This window comes from Rhinopithecus roxellana, chromosome 1 (genome assembly GCF_007565055.1).
Source record: "Rhinopithecus roxellana isolate Shanxi Qingling chromosome 1, ASM756505v1, whole genome shotgun sequence".
In the NCBI taxonomy this organism is placed as follows: domain Eukaryota; kingdom Metazoa; phylum Chordata; class Mammalia; order Primates; family Cercopithecidae; genus Rhinopithecus; species Rhinopithecus roxellana.
In genome coordinates this window covers 205219791-205241692 of record NC_044549.1, presented here as the reverse complement: position 1 = coordinate 205241692, position 21902 = coordinate 205219791, and the positions used below count along the sequence as shown (strand labels likewise).

The following is a 21902-nucleotide window of genomic DNA, read 5'->3' as shown; positions in this document are numbered from 1 at the left end:
CAAAGTGCTGGGATTACAGGCGTGAGCCACTGCCCCTGGCCAAGATCATTTGATGTTCTTGGATGAATGGCCACTTTCACCTGGATCCAACCAATTTTTGCTGCCCTAGGGAGCATGATCCAGAGCTCCCTCAAGACAGAGGATGTGCTAAAGGCAGACTCCAGAGGTCATCCTGTCCCCATGCCTTCCGCCTTCTAAAGATATGCTCTTCTGCCCTGCTGTTACCACTCAGTGCTCTAGATGAAACCTGTTCCCATGATCATTCTGCACCCATGACGATATTTCTGCTTCCTGGAAGGTTGTAGCCACAGGGATGAAAACCTCACCAATCAGTTGTGGCCTTCCTGAGGCAAGTCAGTCACTTTCCTACTCTGGTATCTTCCATGACTACCAGTTGGCCACAGAACCAAGCACTGACTCACCAGCCTCCACAGTCTGGTTCCTTTTCAGCCTCTTTGCCACCCCTACAGCCCACACTGCATCATCCATTCTGGCCATCTCCGATTCTTTCTTGCTAGCTCCCACTTTTCCCTGCATCCAGCCTTCTGTACTGTTTCATCTCTTTGAACACTCTTTTCTCCCTGCATCCTGGGCCTCCCTTCAAATCTTCCTCTTCCCTGGAAGTACAGCTTCCGTGGTTAACATCACAAAGCAAAGCTGACTTCAGCAAACTTTCCAGGACAACCAGGGACCAACACAGTTTAGATAAAGGAGATAAATAAGGTGGCTTTAAGATCACTTGTAGTTCAGAGGTCACCCGGGGGATTAGGATCTATGCAGAGACCTGCAGAGCCAAGCTGCTTCCCCAAGGGACCCCCTTCATGCTGCTGGAACTTGCCCTACCCCTCAGGAGAAACTGGGCTCCTGTAGCCGAGTTACATAGGCGGCTGTGGGCCAGCCCGGAGCAAAACTGTGTTGCTTGGCATTTCTCCAGTTCCTCTAGTGGCTGACTTCTGTGCCTGTGCAGGGATTCATGCTCACCACTGCACTCCACAGTGACATACTTGAATTTATTTAAAAAATTTATTCACCCATCTTTGCTCCCACCTTAGCCCCATTCTGTGCGCCCTTCCCCTCATTCATCGCAGTATCAAAATAACCCCCAAATGGGATTGCTGTGCTTGAACACCTCCCATCACGCCTCTTATCCTCTGCAAGCATTTACTTAGTTCCTGAAGCATACAGACCCCTCACCTGCAAACCCCACCTCAGCACACACCTTGCTAGGTTGGAGGAAGTCCTGGTACCCGGAGCAGTTTGCTTTGTTTTTGCAGTGTCAGTGATCTCACAAACACTTGGCTGGCCACGCAGTCCTATCTATAACTTTCAGCAGATAACTCAAGTGGGTGATGGGGGCAGAAGCCAGGTCTTGGTTCCTGTGTGTGACCCAAGGCTCCCCAGCACAGGCCCCACCCCTCTCATCTGGCTCAGCCAGGTCTTGCAGAATGAGCTCTGCTGAGATCCAACCAAACACATTCGCTATTTGTTAGGTGAACTCATTCCTGGAACCTAGCAGGTATTCTGTTTATGGCTGACTCTCAAGGGAATAAAGGGAAAAAGGAAAAGCGGGTCTAATGTCCTTTGGATTATCTTTACAAAGCAAGAGCTGTCTGTGAACTTGTAATCTTCAGAACAAACACTGGGCCTATCCAGGTCTGTCCGCAGTTCCCAAAGTCGTAGCTCCACGTAGACCAGCCACACGTAGACCAGCCACACTCAGTGATGGCTCCTGGTTCCTCACTTTCCAGGGCAGCTTCAGTTCCTGCCACGGTGTCAGTGCGGATTGATTCCTGCTGTGTTACTCAACAAACTCCTGACCCTGGGCTCGGAGCTGAAGAGCCGGCTCCAGAAGGCGTTAATCATCATCACTCAGGTGTGCGGTCCTCCCAGAGTCCCGGTGCACCTAGGATCCGAGCAGCTCCACCTTGTCTTTGCTGCCTTCAAGGTTCACATCTTCAGGGTCCCACTGTGGAGAAAAGATACGAAGAGCACCTGGGTGGAACAGATCGCTGCTTCTCATCTGTTATGACCCCCGACCCAAACAATAGCTCCAGTTCTGGTTCTCATGATCCAGGCACAGACAAGGACAAAAGGGTAAGGCCAAGTTGCCCAGGCCTGTGTTTCTAGGACCTGAGGAGGCAAGCATAACTTCAAATCAAGGAACTAATGAACAACCGCCCTCCACATAACAGCTCCACCTTCCTTCCCACCCTCCTTCTCCACTATTCTTTGCCTCTACCAAGTCCTTATCTAGTGAGACTGAGTCACGTTCTTCTTGTCCTGACTCCATGCCTACCTCATTCCTGGAAAAAAACCAAGCAAACTTAATCCTTTTTTACTTTTTTAAGACAGGGTCTTGCTGTGTCGCCCAGGCTGGAGTACAATGGTGCAATCATAGCTCACTGCTGCCTCAAACTACTAGACTCAAGCAATCCTCCTGCTTCAGCCTCCCAAGTACCTGTGACTACCGTTGTGTACCACAATGCCTGGCTAAGTTTTTAATTTTAGTAAAGTCTTGCAATGTTGCCCAGGCTGATCTTGAACTCCTGGACCTAAGCAGTCCTCCTGCCTCAGCCTCCCAATGTGCTCAGCTTACAGACTTGAGCCACCATGCCTAGCTTCAACCTATTCTTTATGGGCCAGGTAAATACCTCTTCCTCCAGGAAGCCTTCCTGACTGTGTTAGCCCATTGGGCGCTCACTTGCCTCTCTTTGTACTACCTATTCCACGGATTTGCCCCTGAGCACGGACAGCCCTGGCGTTTATGTGGACATCTGCCTTGTTGTCTCAGGTAGGTGATGAGCTCCACAGGAACAGAGCAAAGGTTCACTCCTGCCTCCTACATGGTGTTTCCTCTAAACCTGAGGCTCAGTAGACTTGTCATCACTTAACACCCAATTCAGAGTGGGGGGCACTGGCAGTGAATATTTCATCACCGACTCAGATGAGTTTGGGAAGTTGAAATGTGCAGGAATGAGTGAAGGCTTAAAACAAGTGGGCACAGAAGCATTGACGAAGCTGTCAGAGAAGCCCTCTTGTTGTTCTAAGATGATGGATAAGAGCCCACGGGGATCCTTAGTGTTACCTTTGAAGTTCCAGCCATGGAGGCAAGTAGGGATTGGGCTGAAGTCTTCCTCCTGTCACTAATTTACCTCTGTTTTGGAGGCCTCAGTTTCCCCATGTGTATGCTGTGGTATTGGATCGGCAACTAAATAAGAAGATCTCTCCCATTTCTGAGCGTCTATGATGATTCTGAGGCACAGGGTCACATTTGACAGTACCAGGAAACAAGAAGCAAAGGTGACACAGGATGTGTCTGCCTGGGCAGATGATCTGTTTGGACGAGATGATAGACCCAGGCATGGACATGGTACCCTCCAAGAAAGATGCTCGAACAGCTGCTCAAACTCAAGCTGAATCAAACATTCCCATCCTTAGAGGTCCCAGATAAGATCCTGAAGGCTCCGTGAGCCCCCGACATAATGGCCATGCCATGCCAATGATAAAACACACATTGTGACTTTGTTTTGGACAGAAATAAAGAGCCCAGTTTGTGAGTGATTTACTGATAATCGAGTACTAATACTTGGCGACTTTAAAAGCCATCATGTTAAAAAGACCACCTGATTCTCAGTGTCCCTGCAGTGATTGCATTTGGGCAGCTTATCCCCTGTACCTGTCTGGGGCTGTGCCAGCCACCTCCAGTGTGAACATCTCATTAACTTGCGGTCGCAGACTTGGCTGGACCCCTTTAACCAGATTCCTTTCTGACATTATCAGATCCCAAATCAAAGAGCTCACTAGGCCCCTCAGCCTACGTGACCCACCTGCCCAGTGAAAGAAGTGGGGCCTGTTCTGTTCTCTGAGGATGGCCAGCGTGCTCTTTGATGAAAACTGTTTCTAAGCAGAGGCCTGAGACCAAGGTCATTGTTCTCAGAGTGTGTTCTTGACCAGCCACACCAGAAGCACCCAGGCTGTGCTGGCTAAAAACACTGATGCCGGGGCCCACCCTAGCCCCTGGGTGGGAGGTTGAGACCTAAGGTCTGGCATTTTTACAAGCTCCTAGGGTGATTCTTCGATGCCCTGATGATTGAGAACCACTGCTCTAGCTTCTTAAATGGCTGCTAAGAATTCTTCTTGCCAACCCTGACCAGCTCAGCTGCCGGCAAACAGAAACCTATCGCTTTGATCAAGTGAGCTCTTCAAACTAGTGCAGGCCGGGCGCGGCGGCTCACGCCTGTAATCCCAGCACTTTGGGAGGCCAAGGCGGGCAGATCACCTCAGGTCAGAAGTTCGAGACTAGCCTGGCCAACATGGTGAAACCCCATCTCTACTAAAAATACAAAAATCAGCCAAGTGTAATGGCAGGCGCCTCTAATCCCAGCTACTTGGGGGGCTGAGGCAAGAGAATCACTTGGACCTGGGAGGCAGAGGTTGCAGTGAGCTGAGATTGTGCGATTGCACTCCAGCCTGGGCAACAAGAGTGAAACTCCATCTCAAGAAATAAATAGGCTGGGCGCGGTGGCTCACACTTGTAATCCCAACACTTTGGGAGGCCGAGGTGGATCACCTGAGGTCAGGAGTTCGAGACCAGCCTGGCCAACATGGCAAAACCCCATATCTACTAAAAATACAAAAAATTACCACAGTGGTAGCAGGCGCCTGTAATCCTAGCCACTCGGGAGGCTGAGGCAGGAGAATCGCTTGAACCCGGGAGGTGGAGGTTGCAGTGAGCCGAGAGCATGCCATTGCCCTCCAGCCTGGGCGACAAGAGTGAAATTCTGTCTCAAAAATAAAATAAAATAAAAATAAATAAGTAAAAATAAAATGGTACAAATCTTAGAAAACATTTAGAATCTATATTTTCCGACTCTCTAGAATAATGTGTTTTAAAACTTCATTTCATTATTTATTTACTTACTTACTTTGAGACAGTCTCACTCCATCACCCAGGCTGGAGGCATGATCTCGGCTCACTGCAACCTCTGCCTCCTGGGTTCAAGTGAGTCTCCTGCCTTAGTACCCTGAGTAGCTGGGACCACAGGTACGCACCACCACACCCAGCTAATTTTTGTATTTTTAGTAGAGATGGGGATCTCGCCGTGTTGGCCAGACTGGTCTCCAACTTCTGACCTCAGGTGATCCGCCCCCCTCAGCCTTCCAAAATGCTGGGATTACAGGCGTGAGCCACCGTGCCTGGTCTAAAACTTCATTTTATAATAAAATTATTGCTGGAAACCAGGCATGAAGAGAATCTGAGCAAAAGATCCATTTTCTTTTTTTTTTTTTTTTGAGACGGAGTCTCGCTCTGTCGCTCGGGCTGGAGTGCAGTGGCCGGATCTCAGCTCACTGCAAGCTCCGCCTCCCGGGTTTACGCCATTCTCCTGCCTCAGCCTCCCAAGTAGCTGGGACTACAGGCGCCCGCCACCTCGCCCGGCTAGTTTTTTTTGTATTTTTTAGTAGAGACGGGGTTTCACAGTGTTAGCCAGGATGGTCTCGATCTCCTGACCTCGTGATCCGCCCGTCTCGGCCTCCCAAAGTGCTGGGATTACAGGCTTGAGCCACCGCGCCCGGCCAAAGATCCATTTTCATATCAGAAACAATCCTGGGAGATGACAGGCACAGGGAGTTGTCACAAAACATGCCCACCTGTCACTTGGAGGCAAGGGTGGCATGGAGACAGCAGCCGGCTGCCCAGGGTCCCAGAATGACAATGTCTGGAAATGTTTATTGCAACAGCTACTGCAGCCATGCCTGCCACTACTACTGTTGTTCCAGACCATGTTTCTTCACTGGGTTACATATCTTCTTGGTCCCTATTACTTGGGCTTACCTGAATACCCCCAAAGCAGAAAGAACTCTGAACTGACAGAGCCCTGAAAATCCCACTGATTCTCAGTCTTGCCTCTCATTTTGGCTTTTTTTTTAGATAGAGTTTCGTTCCTGTTGCCCAGGCTGGGGTGCAATGGCGTGATCTCGGCTCACTGCAACCTCCACCTCCCAGGTTCAAGCGATTCAGTTGCCACAGCCTCCTGAGTAGCTGGGATTACAGGTATGCGACGCCACGCCTGGCTAATTTTGTATTTTTTGTAGAGACAGGGTTTCACCATGTTGGCCAGGCTGGTCTTGAACTCCTGACCTCAGGTGATCCGCCCACCTCGGCCTCTCTAAGTGCTGGGATGACAGGCGTGAGCCACCGCGCCTGGCCTGACATTCTTTTTTTTTTTACTAAAGGAATGTGTCACGGGTCCAGCCATCTAAGGAGGTCTAACAAGAACAGGAACTGAAGTCAAGCCATAGGAAGTCCCTCCTGGAAGAGAAAGAGCATGATTGTCCATACCTGCTCCCAGTTTAGGGCCTCCCAATACTTCTGCTGCAGAATAAAAAGAGAGACAGAAAAAGCGTTGGACAGATTTTGCCACCATCACACAGCAGAGCGGAGCTCAGGGCCAGCCCCTGTCTGCTCAGAGAGTCCGGAGACAGGCCCTTAGATGGTTGGGGGCAAAGGAACAGGTGACTTCAGCAAGCAGGAAGGCAGCAGCTACCAGCAGTTACAATTTAGTTAAATGATCAATGAGATAGTTATGATAATTACAAAGGGCTGCACATCCTGGGAAAAAATACAATCTATCAAGATTTAAAAATTATTATTAGTAGAAATTATTATTAGGAGGAGCAGCAGTAATAATAAATGTCCCATTTATTAACCACATGGCTGAGATGATTCAACTCCAACCCATAAAACTGAGATGCCAATAAAATTCCTGCCTTGCCAAGATTCATTTGTAGTCAGCGTTTACTGCATGGCTGGTTCCACTCCAAACCTCAAATATGTCTGACTCAAGTTCTTGCAGGGCAGGCATCACGTCTGCCCTTGCTACTCCATCACCTCCTGCAGCCTGGGAAATGTGTGTTTCTGACATGAGCTAAGAATCTATGAATATCTGTTACACTGATGTGGGAAAGTCTATTAAATTAGATAGCAGGCAGTCCGAATGGCCCACAGGATTTAGGGTTATTATCACATTAAAACAAAGCATGTTCAACTCCTTATGTTTTTCATTTTAAAAAAATTATTTAATTGTTTAAGACAGGGGCTTGCTCTGTGGCCCAGGCTGGAGTGCAGTGGTGTGGTCATAGCTCACTGCTGCCTCCATCTCCTGGGCTCAACTGATCCTCCTGCCTCAGCCTCCTGAGTAGCTGGGACTACAGGTGTGTACTACCATGCCTGGCTGATTTTTATTTTATTTTTTAGTAGAGATGAGGTCTCCCTATGGTGGCCAGGCTGGTCTTGAACTCCTGAGCTCAAGGAATCCTCCCACCATGACCACCCAAAGTGCTGGGATTATAGGCATGAGCCACGGCACCTGGCCTAATTTTCTATCTGTCTGTCTGTCTATCTATCTATCTATCTATCTATCTATCTATCTATCTATCTATCTATCTATGATGGAGTTTCACTCTTGTCGCAGGCTGGAGTTCAATGGCACAATCTCGGCTCACTGCAACCTCCGCCTCCCAGGTTCAAGCAATTCTCTTGCCTCAGCCTCCGGAGTAGCTGGGATTACAGGCACCCACGACCATGCCCAGCTAATTTTGTATTTTTCGTAGAGATGGGGTTTCACCATGTTGGCCAGGCTGGTCTCGAACTCCTGACCTCAAGTGATCAGCCTGCCTCCACCTCCAAAGTGCTGGGATGACAGACGTGAGCCACTGCATCCACCCAGGCATAAATCATTTCATCCACAAATATTTCAAAATGTATCTCATAGATAATGACTTAAAAAAAACAAAAACTAAGCACGATGCCATTATTATACCTAACAAAATTAGTGATAATTCCTTAGCATTCATCTTTTAATAATATCCTGCTGAGGGAACATAAACTGAAAAAAAAAAAGATTGATTGGAAGGGATACAGATTACTAAATTGATGGTTCCACACACTCTGCAAAAGACAGAAATGTCGATGATACAAAGGAGGGTGAAAAAGTTAACTTAGTGAAAAAGTTTATTAAAAGCCAAGCAAACAAGCAAACAAATAAATAGGCTCGAGTCCCCCAACTCTGTTGAAATGAAACCTTGAAAATTCTTTACAAACCTTAAATCTTCAGCGTTACAGGCAATCTAAAATTTGAGAAGAGTGCCCTCTAGTGGGAATAGTCAATATTTTAAAAGTTACTTTATAAACCGCTAATGATAGTGTGCCTAAGGAGTACAATTAACCCAAATCTTTGTAACTGAGCCTCTCCTCAACCCCCCAGACTAAAAATAAATAAAATTACATAGTCTTTTCCCTGTTTCAAGAGCAAATGTGTTCATTATAGAACATTTTTCAAAAAACAAAGATCTACCATAATTCTATCCTTAGAAGGCCTCTACAAAGATTAAACAGCCCTCTGAAACATGTAGGTATTATGTATAATATAATAAAAGCCAATGGCTTTTCTCCTTTAACATACAATGAGCATTTCCACTTGCCCTTAAAATCATCTTCAGAAACATGATTCTATCACCGCCTCAAACCACTGCATACGGCATTTTAATTTGCCTCATATCTAAAAAGCACACTTTTCTATGCTTCTGAAATCCGGAAGCATCCTATAGCCTTTGTCTATGTAGCATGTATTCATGTTTCTTTAATTCCGAAGAGTTTAGGATGTGTCTAAGTTACTGAAGAAATAGGGTCACTTTCTAGGCTTACATTTTAGACTGTGGAAGCTGGATGGGGCCTCAGAAACCATTTGTCCAACTTTTTACTCTTACATTTGGGGAGAAGTGACGTCTCCGCAGTCTTGGGGAGGTGAGATGGTGCTGGACTTGGGATGGATTATAAAGTTTTAAGACTGGTCAGACATTTACCAGCTTCAGTTCTCTCTTTCTCTTTTTTTTTTTTTTTGAGACGGAGTCTCACTCTGTCACCCAGGCTTGAGTACAATGATGTGATCTCAGCTCACTGTAACCTCCACCTCCCAGGTTCAAGTGATTCTCCTGCCTCAGCCTCCTGAGTAGCTGGGACTACAGGCACGCACCACCAGGCCTGGCTAATTTCTTGTATTTTTAGTAGAGATGGGGTTTCACCATGTTGGTCAGGCTGGTCTCAAACTCCTCACCTTGTGATCCACCCGCCTCAGCCTCCCAAAGTGCTGGGATTACAGGTGTGAACCACTGCACCCGGCCAATGGTCTGTATTTCTTACCTGCTACATCTGACAGCCCTCAGGATCATGAAAGGCTTCCTGGAGGAAGGGGGATTTAGACAGGACAGTGAAAGGTAGGAGAAGACAGATAGGCAGAGAAACCCAGAGAAGAGAGAGCTGGCCGGGTGCATGGGGAAGGACCTGCAAAGATGGCACAGATCGGGAGGTGTCCTGGAGCGCAGGCTTAGGAGCCTGGGCTTAAACTGTAAGCAGCAAGGAGCCCAGGAGGCCTCAAGCAGGGAGGCAGTGGGCTGGGGTCGAGTGTTGGAAAATCCTGCTGTATTCCCTGCAGGACAGAAATGAAAGAGGGCAGAGCACTCCTGCACCGGAATCAGGAGCTCTTGCACCAGTCCAGGTGGAAGTAACGAGGCTCTTACCTGGACTTGGGGCAGACAGATTGGAAATGCATCTAGAGACTAAGAGTACAGAAGTCTTCCAGAGTGGTATCTGGGCAGACGGCAGCCTGCACTGCTGCGCTACAAGATTCATTCACACATTCTGCTGGTGGTTTACTTTTCCATTTTCCTGATGGAAGCCTTTCTGTGTGTAAGAACTGACTCAGTGCTGGGTGTGGCGGCTCACGCCCAGCACTTTGGGAGGCTGAGGCGGGCAGATCACCTGAGGTCGGGAGTTCAAGACCAGCCTGACCAACATGGAGAAACCCCATCTCTACTAAAAATACAAAATTGGCCGGGCGTGGTGGTGCATGCCTGTAATCTCAGCTACTTGGGAGGCTGAGGCAGGAGAATCACTTGAACCCAGGAGGTGGAGGTTGCAGAGGTTGCAAGACTCTGTCTCAAAAGCCCCTATGTGCATCTGACTCCTGGGTCAAGGTTCTTTCCCCGGCACAGCCTGTTTCTCTTTGGGGCCCAGTGCAGCATCTATATCATGCATACTTTTTCTCCAGAATGAATGATTTGGCTTTAAAAAGGGCAGACATCCAGGGGAATATACCCTGATCTGCTGGTGCCAGAAAGTTGAGGGAGAGAATAAGCAGTTGGGTTATCAAGGGCCTTAGGCGCAGAATCAACAGGGACACACGGGCCTGGGACTTGGCCCTCTTCAGACAGAGCAATCTGGCATTTGGCACTGTTCTCATAGTCCATCCAGGTACACCCACACTGGGCATGCGTGCACACACCCGCATGCACACGCACACCCACACAGGACTGCACTGGCTGCAGTCACAGGCGTTCTTCACTATGCAGACTTTGTTCCAATGACAGAAACAGCGTCCTTGCAGAATTCCTATAAAGCTTATACCCAGTCTCTGGCAATGCTGGGAAGCACAGAAGGGAAAAAATGACTAGATGCTGTCAATGTACTTTTGTCACAAAGGTGGACTGAACCTTTTCTTGAATCCCAGAAGCGAAAGAAAAAGAAAGAAAGAAAAGGAAGCCTTTAAAAGGCACAGGAGGCTGGGCACGGTGGCTCACACCTGTAATCCCAGCACTTTGGGAGGCTGAGGCAGGCGGATCACCTGAGGTCAGGAGTTCACGACCAGCCTGGCCAACATGGTGAAACCCCGTCTCTACTAAAAATACAAAAAATTAGCCAGCTGTGGTGGCGCGTGCCTGTAATCCCAGCTACTCGGGAGGCTAAAGCAGGGGAACCACTTGGACCTGGGAGGTGGACGTTGCACTGAGCCGAGATCATGCCATTGCACTCCAACCTAGGTGACTCTTTCTCAAAAAAAAAAAAAAAAAAAAAAATTAAATCTACAGGAGCAGCAAACTTCAGGCCTTTCACAGCATAAGTGTTTAGTTCCTTCCCTGCTGTCACACATACTCCTGACCCATTTAGGTAAAAAGAAGAGTGAAATGTGATGTCCTTTGCGGCTTCAATGCTGGGGGAAGTCAAGCCTGCTTTTATGATATAGGTTCTGACTGTCCCAGAAAGTCACTTATAGGAGTGACTTATGGTCACTCCCATAAGTCCTGCTCTCTCTGGGCCTCTGTCACCTACATGTAGACCCCAGGCATGGGACTCTGAGCTCAGGAACCCTTATTCACCACCGGTTCATTGTGCCCTTCGGATGGCTTTGCCAGGAGTGAGGCTGACTTTGTATTGAATGGGTGGGCTGGTGAATGAATGAATGAATGGATTCACAGTCTCCGTGGAGTATGCCGTCTCCTATGGAGAGGTACAGAAATCTGCACAGCCCAGGAAAAAGACCTCTCTACACGGTTACTGTTCACACTAAGGCTCTCACACGATTCGTCTGGTACTCTGACCAGTGCAGCCAAGTTCTCCTTCCATGCGAGCCCCACATGCCCAGGGTCCTGTCTGTCTCAGCTGTCTCCTGTTCTGGCACTCCTTGACAACAGAGTCAGAGCACAGCTGAGTGAAAAGACACCTGGCAGAGGGTCCATGTTCTCATCTGTAAAATGGGAATAATGGATAATAAACATGCTCCTGCACACCTCCCTGGGTACCAGTCTCTGCCAAGGCAGTGGAGTGTGGTGGTTAATAAGAGAGGCTTCAGAGCAGACGGAACTAGGTTCAAACCCTAGTTCTGCCACTTCTTCTTATCACCATTATTATGTTTTATCAGGTAAGTGACTTAAACTTACCTAGTCCCAGTCTCCTGACTCAGGCTGTTAAGGCAAACGGTGCTTGGAAAGGAGAGCCCACACCGTGCCTAGCACAGTCACTATTCGCAATGAGCACCGCTTTTCTGGTAATGGATTTAAAACACTTTATGAACTGGAGTGCTGTGGGTACCATGGAGTGTTGAAACCACTCATTTCTCCACTTCCTCTAGCGTACTGCAAGAAGTATTCAAAACAGTCCATGCCCCAAGAACTTGGACATCAAACCACCACCCCATCCCAGAGTTAAGTTACCAAATCACAAAGGACCATAGATAAGGGAAACACGTCACCTTAAAGACACAGAGTGGCTCCCAGGCCCACAGACCCCGACAGTGGGAGTCAGAGAGCATTCACTCATCAACCAAAGGGATCACACAGAAGCCGAGCTGGTCAGTGACAGACAGACAACGGGAGGTGGCTGAGGGAACGGCAGCCCACCTTGGCAGCCAGGCCAGGGCAGTCCAAGAGTGGAGACAGACGCCCTGGGTGGTCTGAGCCCAACGCCATGAAATATTTGATTTACGCAATTCTCTTGGGAGCAGAAGAAGTCACGAACCAGAGGAAGTGAGGACGTAAGGCCCTGACTTCAATCTGTATGCTACGTCCCTCCAGAGTACGGTCTGCAAGAGTGAGGCAGAGAACCATACTCTCCACTGTGACTGGTTTACCAAGTGCCTGTCACCCTATGTGGTGGGCTGGGGCCCATCTATCGGTCCCTCACGGACGTTTCCTTCCAATTCCCACTGGCAGAAAATGTGTGCTGCACGAGTGACCCAACAGCCAGGTGAAGTGTGGTGTGACACTCCATCTGCTCAAAGACACCGCCTCGCCCGCCTTCAGCCGCAAACGAACCAGGATCTTCAAGGAATATTGCTTCAAGCAAATAGGGGGCATGTCAGACCGGAACAGCCCCACCACGTGGGAGGCGGTCATTGGTTGGTAGGCTTGGGGGTTAATTTTAATTTTCTTCTTCACATTTTTTACACTTTCCAATTTTTTTTAAATTTTCCTTTTCTTTTTTTTTTTTTGAGACAGAGTCTCGTTCTGTTGTCCAGGTTGGGGTGCAGTGGCTTCATCTTGGCTCACTGCAACCTCCACCTCCCAGGTTCAGGCGATTCTCCTGCCTCAGCCTCCTGAGTAGCTGGGATTACAGGTGCGTGCCACTGTGCCTGGCTAATTTTTGTTTTGTTTTTTGTTTGTTTTTTTTTCTTTTTTTTGAGACGGAGTTTTGCTCTTGTTGTCCAGGCTGGAGTACAATGGCACAATCTCGGCTCACTGCAACCTCCGCTTCCCGAGTTCAAGCGATTCTCCTGTCTCAGCCTTCCCAGTAGCTGGGATTACAGGCATGTGCCACCGCACGTGGCTAATTTTTGTATTTTTAGTCGAAACGGGGTTTTCCCATGTTGGCTAGGCTGGTCTCGAACTCCTGACCTCAGGTAATCCACCCGCCTCAGCCTCCCAAAGTGCTGGGATTACAGGTGTGAGCCACCAAGCCCAGTCCATTTTCCAAATTTTCTACCAAAACATTTATTTTTGTTTTGTTTTTGTTTTCAGACAGGGTCTCACTCTGATGCCCAGGCTGGAGTGCAGTGGCACAATCTGGGCTCACTGCAACCTCCGCCTTCTGGGCTCAAGCAATCCTCCCACCTCAGTCTCCCAAGTAGCTGGGACTATGGGCTTGTACCACTACATCCAGCTAATTTTTTATTTTTATTTTTGGTAGAGACAGGGTTTGTATTTTTAGTAGAGACGGGGTTTCACCATGTTGTCCAGGCTGATCTTGAACTCCCGAGCTCAGGCTATCTGCCCATCTCAGCCTGTCTCGGCCTCCTAAAGTGCTGGGATTACAGGCGTGAGCCACCATGCCCAGCCCAGAAACATTTATTACTTTTAAGGACAGAAAATAGGCCAGGCGCGGTGGCTCACGCCTGTAATCCCAGCACTTTGGGAGGCTGAGGTAGGCGGGTCACGAGGTCAGGAGATCGTGACCATCTTGGCCAACATGGTGAAACCCCATCTCTACTAAAATATAAAAAAAAATTAGCCGGGCATGGTGGTGCATGCCTATAGTCCCAGATACTCAGGAGGTTGAGGCAGGGGAATTGCTTGAACCTGGGAGGCGGAGCTTGCAGTGAGCCGAGATAGTGCCACTGCACTCCAGCCTGGAGACAGAGCAAGACTCCGTCTCAAAAAGAAAAAAAAAGAAGAACAGAAACTATAGATTACCAGAAGGCCCAGAGGATCACAAACCTGAAAAAAGATTTCTTACTCATTTATTAGTAAGTCTATATTCAGTCTATATTGGAAACTTTACAATCCTGTTTGACCTGCTGTTATCTATGTTTAGTTTGGTATTAAGCAATCTCTTTACAGGACCTCAGCAGCTTTGTCATTTGTATTATCTGTATGTTTTAGGGCATGAAGGAGGAAGACTGTGGTGGAAAGTGGGTGGTGGTTACGGGGAGGGAGGCTGCAGCTGCACTTCTAAAAATATATTCCTTTTACATGGCAAAAGCATTCATTTCCACTTGCTTAATTTAAGTATGTGACCCTGTCTTCTTGGAATTTACTTTTTTTTTTGAGACGGAATTTCGATCGTTGCCCAGGCTGGAGTGCAATGGCATGATCTCGGCTCACCAAAACCTCCGCCTCCTGGGTTCAAGCGATTCTCCTGCCTCAGCCTCCCGAGTAGCTGGGATTACAGGCATGCGCCACCACGCCTGGCTAATTTTGTACTTTTGGTAAAGGTGGGGTTTCTCCATGTTGGTCAGACTCGTCCTGAACTCCTGACCTCAGGTGATCCGCCCACCTCGGCCTCCGAAAGTGCTGGGATTACAGGCATGAGCCACCCGGCCCAGCCACGCCCGGCTAATTTTTATATTTTTAGTAGAGATAGAGCTTCGCCACGTTCGCCAGGCTGGTCTCGAACTTCTGACCTCAGGTGATCCACCTGACTTGGCCTCACAAAAAGTGCTGGGATTACAGGCGTGAGCCACTGTGCCCGGCTGGAATTTACATATTTTTAACAATAGATTTCTAGAAAAGAGAGAAATAAGAGTAGAGAAAGAACAAAGACCGCAAAACAAGAAAACAGCCCAAACCAGCTACAAGGACAAATTTCTGAAATTTTCAAGTTCACCGTGCAGTCCTTACCTCAACTGAGGGTGGGTGGCAAGAGTGGACCTTGTTTCCACAGAACAAATATTCCTTCTCCCTCCCTGTCGCCACCCCTGAGTCACCAACTTCACTGTGCCTGCTCACTGAACGCACTCTGCCATCATGCTCACTCCGGTCCCCTTTAGGCTTAGATCTCTGCCAAGACTGCTGGCTCCAGGCTGCCAGCCACGTGTTTTGGGTGTCCTACAAATTCTGAGACCGGATCCGAGAACCACACAACACAGAATGACATGAACCTAAAGGATGCAGAGTCCCTAACTCAAACCCAGCCCTCAGGGGCCGGCTGTGCTGCAGGATGCAGGGACAGAGAGATGCAAAGGTAGCCCAGGCCACCGTGGCTCCCAGGGTACACGGCCAGCAGTGGAAGTGGTGTCAGAAAGGTGTGTGCTCTAGGCCGGGCGCAGTGGCTCACGCCTGTAATCCCAGCACTTTGGGAGGCCAAGGTGGGTGGATCACCTGAGGTCAGGAGTTCAAGACCAGCCTGGCCAACATGGTGAAACGCCATCTCTACTAAAAATACAAAAATTAGCTGGGCAGGGTGGCAGGCACCTGTAATCCCAGCTACTGGGGAGGCTGAGGCCCGAGAATCTCTTGAACCCAGGAGGCAGAGGTTGCAGTGAGCTGAGACCACGCCACTGCACTCCAGCCTGGGTGACAGAGCGAGAACTCTGTCTCAAAAAAAAAAAAAAAAAAAAAAAAGGTATATGCTCAGGGAACTCAAGAGGAAGGAGCCGTTAGTCTCTGGGTCAGATTCTGACCTGTGGCAACAGGGCCAGAAAAGAGTCCGTGGCCAGGCAGTGCTCCCGGTGACGGAGGGCGTGTGAGGCCGGGCAGGCTATGAAAGGCCTGGACTGCCACCCTGAGGAGTCCAGACTTTATCCCAGTCAGTGGATCTGAGTTTCAGATTTCAAGGGCCAGTTTAAGTTCAACCAATCTAGGGGACGTACAATGGCTAATTGATTATTTTGCCAAATAAGGCCAATTAAACCCCAAACCAAAAACTCAACACCAACTACTGCTTCCTATTACCATTCTTTCCTAAAACAGCATTTAACACCAAAACAGCTGGGAGGACACAAACTGAAAACAGAAGACAGTCCTCTCCCCCCACCAAAAGACAGCTGGCAACTGTCTACAGACACACAGGCGGCCACTACATCATCCTTGTGGTTCTCATTTTCCACCGACAAACGGAAGCCTCGTCACTGAACGGGGATGGGAATCACAGCTGTGGACCGAGAGAGAACAGCTCAGACTTGAGAGTTATGCCTGTGTGTGTGATCCAAGCTGTGACGTGTGTTTTATTCACAGACATAAAAACTCAAAATGAGGTAAAGTTTATACAGTATCAGCCATGGTGCCCACCACAGGGCCCACTTGTGTATGGCAGCGCTACACAGCAGGATGTGGCTGGTGCTCCTTAGCGGGGAGAAAAGCTCCCATGGGCAAATTAGTTTGAGAAGCACTGAGACTTTTTTTTTTTTAGACGGAGTCTCGCTCTGTTGGCTAAGCTGGAGCGCAGTGGTGTGATCTTGGCTTACTGCAATTTCCGCCTCCTGGGTTCAAGTGATTCTCCTGCCTCAGCCTCCTGAGTAGCTGGGATTACAGGTGTGAGCCACCACGCCTGGCGAATTTTTGTATTTTTAGTAGAGACAGAGTTTCGCCATGTTGGCCAAGCTGTTCTCCAACTCCTGACCTCAGGTGATCTGCCTGCCGCAGCCTCTCAAAGTGTCGGGATTACAGGTGTGAGCCATCACACCCAGCCAACACCGAGACTTTTTTTTTTTTTTTGAGACGGAGTCTTGCTCTGTTGCCCAGGCTGGAGTGCAGTGGCACGATCTCGGCTCCGCCTCCCGGGTTCACGCCATTGTCCTGCCTCAGCCTCCCAAGTAGCTGGGACTATAGGCATCCACCACCACGCCAGGCTCATTTTTTGCATTTTTAGTAGAGATGGGGTTTCACTGTGTTAGCCAGGATGGTCTCGATCTCCTGACCTCATGATCCACCTGCTTCAGCCTCCCAAAGTGTTGGGATTACAGGTGTGAGCCATTTCGCCCAGCCCATCGAGACTTTTAAAAATTTATTACTCATTCATTTATCATGCAAGTGATCTGTGAAGACCGGACTCTTAATATGCAGTGTCCCTGCTACTAATGTGACCGTGGAAACCCCTTGTCAGTACTGACACAGACTGTAGGAGCCCCGTGGAAGTTCATTCTTTTTTTTTTCTTTTTTTTTGAGACAGAGTCTCGTTCTGTTGCCCAGACTGAAGTGCAATGGTGCGATCTCGGCTCACTACAACCTCTGCTTCCCAGGTTCAAGAGATTCTCCTGCCTTGGCCTCCTGGGTAGCTGGGATTACAGGTGCCTGCCACTACGCCTGGCTAATTTTTGTATTTTTAGTAAAGATGGGGTTTCGCCATGTTGCCCAGGCTGGTCTCGAACTCCTGACCTCAGATGATCCACCTGCCTCAGCCTCCCCAAGTGCTGGAATTACAGGCGTGAGCCACTGTGCCCGGCCTCATTCATTATTCAGCAGGTGTGAGGTTAACGTAGCTAAGATGAGAACAGCTGTGCAAGCCCCAAGGAGCACCCAGCGAGTGTCAGTGAACAACGGCACCCACGCACCCACCCAGCAGGCAACAGCCATGTACCTCCAGGTCGGAGTTGACAGAGGAGACCTCAGAGGAGCTGCTGGAAGACACTCGGGCCCGGATGACCTGAACGGGAGGGTACGATGGGGGCTCCTGCAGCAACGCATCTCCAGCGCTTGTCTGTCCGTCACCTGGCAGCCTGGTGGCACTGCAGCCTGCCTGCAAGGTGTATGAGAAAGGGCAGGCAAGGACACGTAGTTTAGTTTTGATGGTTGAATTGTCAAAGCATTCACATACTTCAGTGTTCAAAATGTACAAAAGAGTGTGCAGCGCAGCATCTCCCTGTGCTCGCCTGTCCCGGCCACCCAGTTCTCCCCAGGGACAGCCAGTGCCCAGTGTCTTGTGTATCCCTCCAGATACGCTGGACATACACAATCGAATGCAGACCCATATTTCCCCCGATTTCCAAAATGGTAGCACACATTCTATTCTCTGAAGCACCCTGCTTTTTTTCACCTAACACTATGCCTTAGAGAGTTCTGTATCAGAAGATTTGGGAGCTTTCTGGAAGCATTTTAGGTGTTCCCAGTCTATTTAACCCATCCCCTACTAACGGGTGTTTCATGTGTTTCCAGGCTCTTGCTTTTGCAATCAGTACTGACTGCAGTAAATTACACTGTACATCCAAGATTTCAGAGTAAAGGATACATTCCTAGAGGTGGAATTGCTGGGTTAAAGAGAGTATGTACGTTTGAAATCTGTATAGCTACTGCTAAAAACGCACCCCATAGAGGCTTTCCCCATGCCCACCAGCAGGGGATGAAAGTGAGTTGGGATGAATTAGAAAGGTTTAAGGTAGAAAGAAACTTGTGAGATTTTCTATGTATCTATGTATCTATCTATGTATCTATCTACGTATCTATCTGTGTATCTATGTATCTATGTATGTATGTATGTATCTATCTATCTATCATCTATCATCTATCTATCATCTATCTATCTATCATCTATCATCTATCTATCTACCTATCTATCTATCCATCCATCCATCTATCTATCTATCTATCTATCTATCTATCTATCTATCTATCTATCTATCTATCATCTATCTATCATCTATCTATCTATCTCAGAACAAAGCTTCCCCCATGGGCTCATGGGGGCTCCCCCAGAGACCTACAAAGCTCCACCAGCTGAACTTTTGAAGTCCTACAGGATTCATGTCATTCCACTGACACGTGACAGGGCAAACAACCTGCTTTCTCGACCAGCATCTTCCACTAATTAACCATGTGATCTAATGTATTAGTTCGTTTTCATGCTGCTGATAAAGACATACCTGAGACTGGGAAGAAAAAGAGGTTTAATGAGACTTACAGTTCCACATGGCTGGGAAGGCCTCACAATCATGGCAGAAGGCAAGGGGGAGCATGTCATGTCTTACATGGATGGCAGCAGGCAAAGAGAGAGCTTGTGTAGGGGAGCTCCTCTTTTATAAAACCATCAGATCTCCTGAGACTAATTCACTGTCACGAGAACAGCACGGGTAATCCCAGCACTTTGGGAGGCCGAGATGGGTGGATCACGAGGTCAGGAGATCGAGACCATCCTGGCTAACACGGTGAAACCCCATCTCTACTAAAAACTATAAAAAATTAGCCGGGCGAGGTGGCGGGCGCCTGTAGTCCCAGCTACTCGGGAGGCTGAGGCAGGAGAATGGCGTGAACCCGGGAGGCGGAGCTTGCAGTGAGCTGAGATCTGGCCACAGCACTCCAGCCTGGGCGACAGAGCGAGACTCCGTCTCAAAAAAAAAAAAAAAAAGAATCTCTTGAACACGGGAGGTGTGGGTCACAGTGAGCTGAGATCATGCCACTGCACTCCAGCCTGGGTGACAGAACAAGACTCTGCCTCAAAAAAAAAAAAGAAAAAGAAAAAGAAAATAGAAATAATAATAGTATCTCTCTGCTATGGTTTGGATGTGGTTTGTCACGTTGAAATGTGACCCCAGTGTTGGAGGTGGGGCCTGGTGGGAGGCATCTGGATCCTGGGGGAAGAACTCTTCTGGTGGGTGAGTTCTCACTCTGTTCTGTAAGAACTGCTTGTTAGGAAGAGCCTGGCACCCCTTCCTCTCTCTCCTACCATGTGGAGCCTGCTCCCTTTTGCCTTCCCCATGAGTGGAGGCAGCCCGAGGCCTCACCGATGCAGATGCTGGCGCCATGCAAACATGCAGAACCATGAGCCACACAAACCTCTTTTCTTTCTGAACTACCCAGCCTCGGGTGTTCCTTTATGGCAATGTAAAACACACGAGGACACTTCCTCATCCGGTTGTTAGGTTCATTTTTATTAACACTTACATGGTAAATAGTATTATTTTATTAATAATAAATCGCCGTTTATCAAGTGTTTACTTGGTGTCAGCCATTATGCCAAGTAAAAGGCTGTACAGCATAGAGGTCAATGGCACAAACTCAGGTAGACACAGGTCTGAATCCGGTTCTATCACCGACAAGCTGTGTGACCTCGAGCGGGTCACTTAACCGCTCCAACCCCCAGTTTCCTTATCTGTAAAATGGGTACAGTCCTCAGGGCTCGGCTGTGGGGGAAGTTAATCTGTGTAAAGCACTTAGACCAGTACTCTAGCCCGTAACTACCATGTAAGTGTTGGCTGCTATTGTTTACTCAGAGCCTGGCAGGTCCTTGACCCTCAGTAGCTAGGCTGTGATGGGAGGGGTGCCCCTAGCGCTGAGGGAGGCACCTGCCAGCCCGGCTGGACAGTGGGGCTTGGGGCTCCCTCTTGCCCTCTGACGGACACAGAAGGAAGCAGCTGGGTGGAAGCCCAAGGATGCGCTTGTGGGCTTCAGTGGGAGAGAATGAAGGTGGAACACACTCTTCTTTCATGCAATCTGTTCCCCAACAAGAATCCCCTCAAGACTAAGCTACTGGACGGGTTAAAGTGAATACAACTTTTACACTCTTCTCCTTTGGAAGTTCCATGATGTAGAACTTTCCAGCAAAGCTTTGGCCAGATGCTGCAGGAACTCCCGTGTCTCCCCAAGGGTTCCCCGCACACCCTACATCCTCCCTCCCTTTGGAAGGACAGTTTAATGGCTGAAGCGGGCTCTTAGCTACAAAGGCATGCTCTGAATCTCTCTGAACTTCGCTTAGGTCACACACAAGGTTCTGCGCACCCAGGATACAAGGAACAACAACAGCAAAAAGCAAAACCTCTCTCTCAGGCCCAGACTCTCTCCGAGCACCAGTGTGTCTGGGCAGCCTGGCAGGGGCCCTCACCACCGGACCATGTATTCAAAACACACCTTTACTGAGAGCCCAGGACTGCAAGATTACAGGCACCAGGAGTCAGTGAGACAGGAGATACAGTTTACATCTCAGCAGGACACAGACAAACCAAAGCAAAAGATTGTGGTAAGTGCTTTGTAGAGAATTTCAATAGGTAATAAAATAGAGTAGTAGGACAGAGGGGTCCTACTTCAGACTGGATGGTTGGGGAAGAGCTTTGGAGAAGAAGACATTTACACTGAAGCTGGAAAGACAAGAAAGAGGCAGCCGTGTGAAGAATCGGGAGGGAGAGCATTCTGGGCAGAGGAATGGAGAGAAACTCTGTGCAGGAGACAGGAGTGAACAGGACGCAAGAGATGGGGTCTTGCTATGTGGTCCAGGCTGGTCTCGAACTCCTGGCCTCAAGTGATACTCCTATCTCACGTTCCCAAAGTATTAGGATTACAGGTGTGGGCCACCAAGAGCCCTGGCCCAGAGGAGTGTTTTAAACACAGCAGGAGCAAGATGTAATTTACATTTGTGAATGATCTTTCTGGGGCTCGTCAGAGATGGGCAGGGCAGGACCACAGAAGAAGTGGAGAGGATGATAGCCAGGAGGCCACTGGACTCAAGACCTAGTTCAAATAAGAAAGCATTTATAGGACTCTCAAAAGGAATAGATGGGCATGGGAGTGTGGCCAGGGAAAGAGAGGAATTCTGGGCTTGAACCACTGCATAGACTGTGTCATTTACTAAGATGAGGAAGATGGGGAGAGGAGCTGGTCTGGGCATTGGACGAGGTAAGTGTGAGACGCCATATGGTGACAGCTGAATGGGCAGCTGGGCAGCTGAGATGGGAACTGAGGGGAGGGGAAAGGACGGAGACACGAACCGGGTGGGGGTTAGCAAGAACTGCTGTGCAGAGTGAGGGGACTGTGGGACTGCAGGGCCCACGAGGAGCAGGGAGCCTGCCTGGGACAGGGCGTTGGACTCCCTCTTTACAGTCAAGTTTACCCGAAGGAGCCAGCAGAGGCCAAGGGGAAAGAAGAGCCTGTGA

At 48.8% G+C, this 21902-nt stretch overlaps 1 protein-coding gene across 1 annotated transcript in view; it reads right to left on the bottom strand.

Annotated features, from left to right (window-relative positions):
• Positions 1-996: 996 nt before the first annotated feature.
• TMEM44 (transmembrane protein 44) overlaps positions 997-21902 on the bottom strand; it is a 40386-nt gene continuing 19480 nt past the window's right edge. Inside the window, exons 9-10 of the mRNA XM_010372988.2 lie at positions 17624-17782; positions 997-1966 (exon numbers count right to left, since the gene is read on the bottom strand). Coding sequence (XP_010371290.2) covers positions 1904-1966; positions 17624-17782 — 222 coding nt within the window. The 3' untranslated portion in view covers positions 997-1903. The remainder of the gene's footprint in view (positions 1967-17623; positions 17783-21902) is intronic.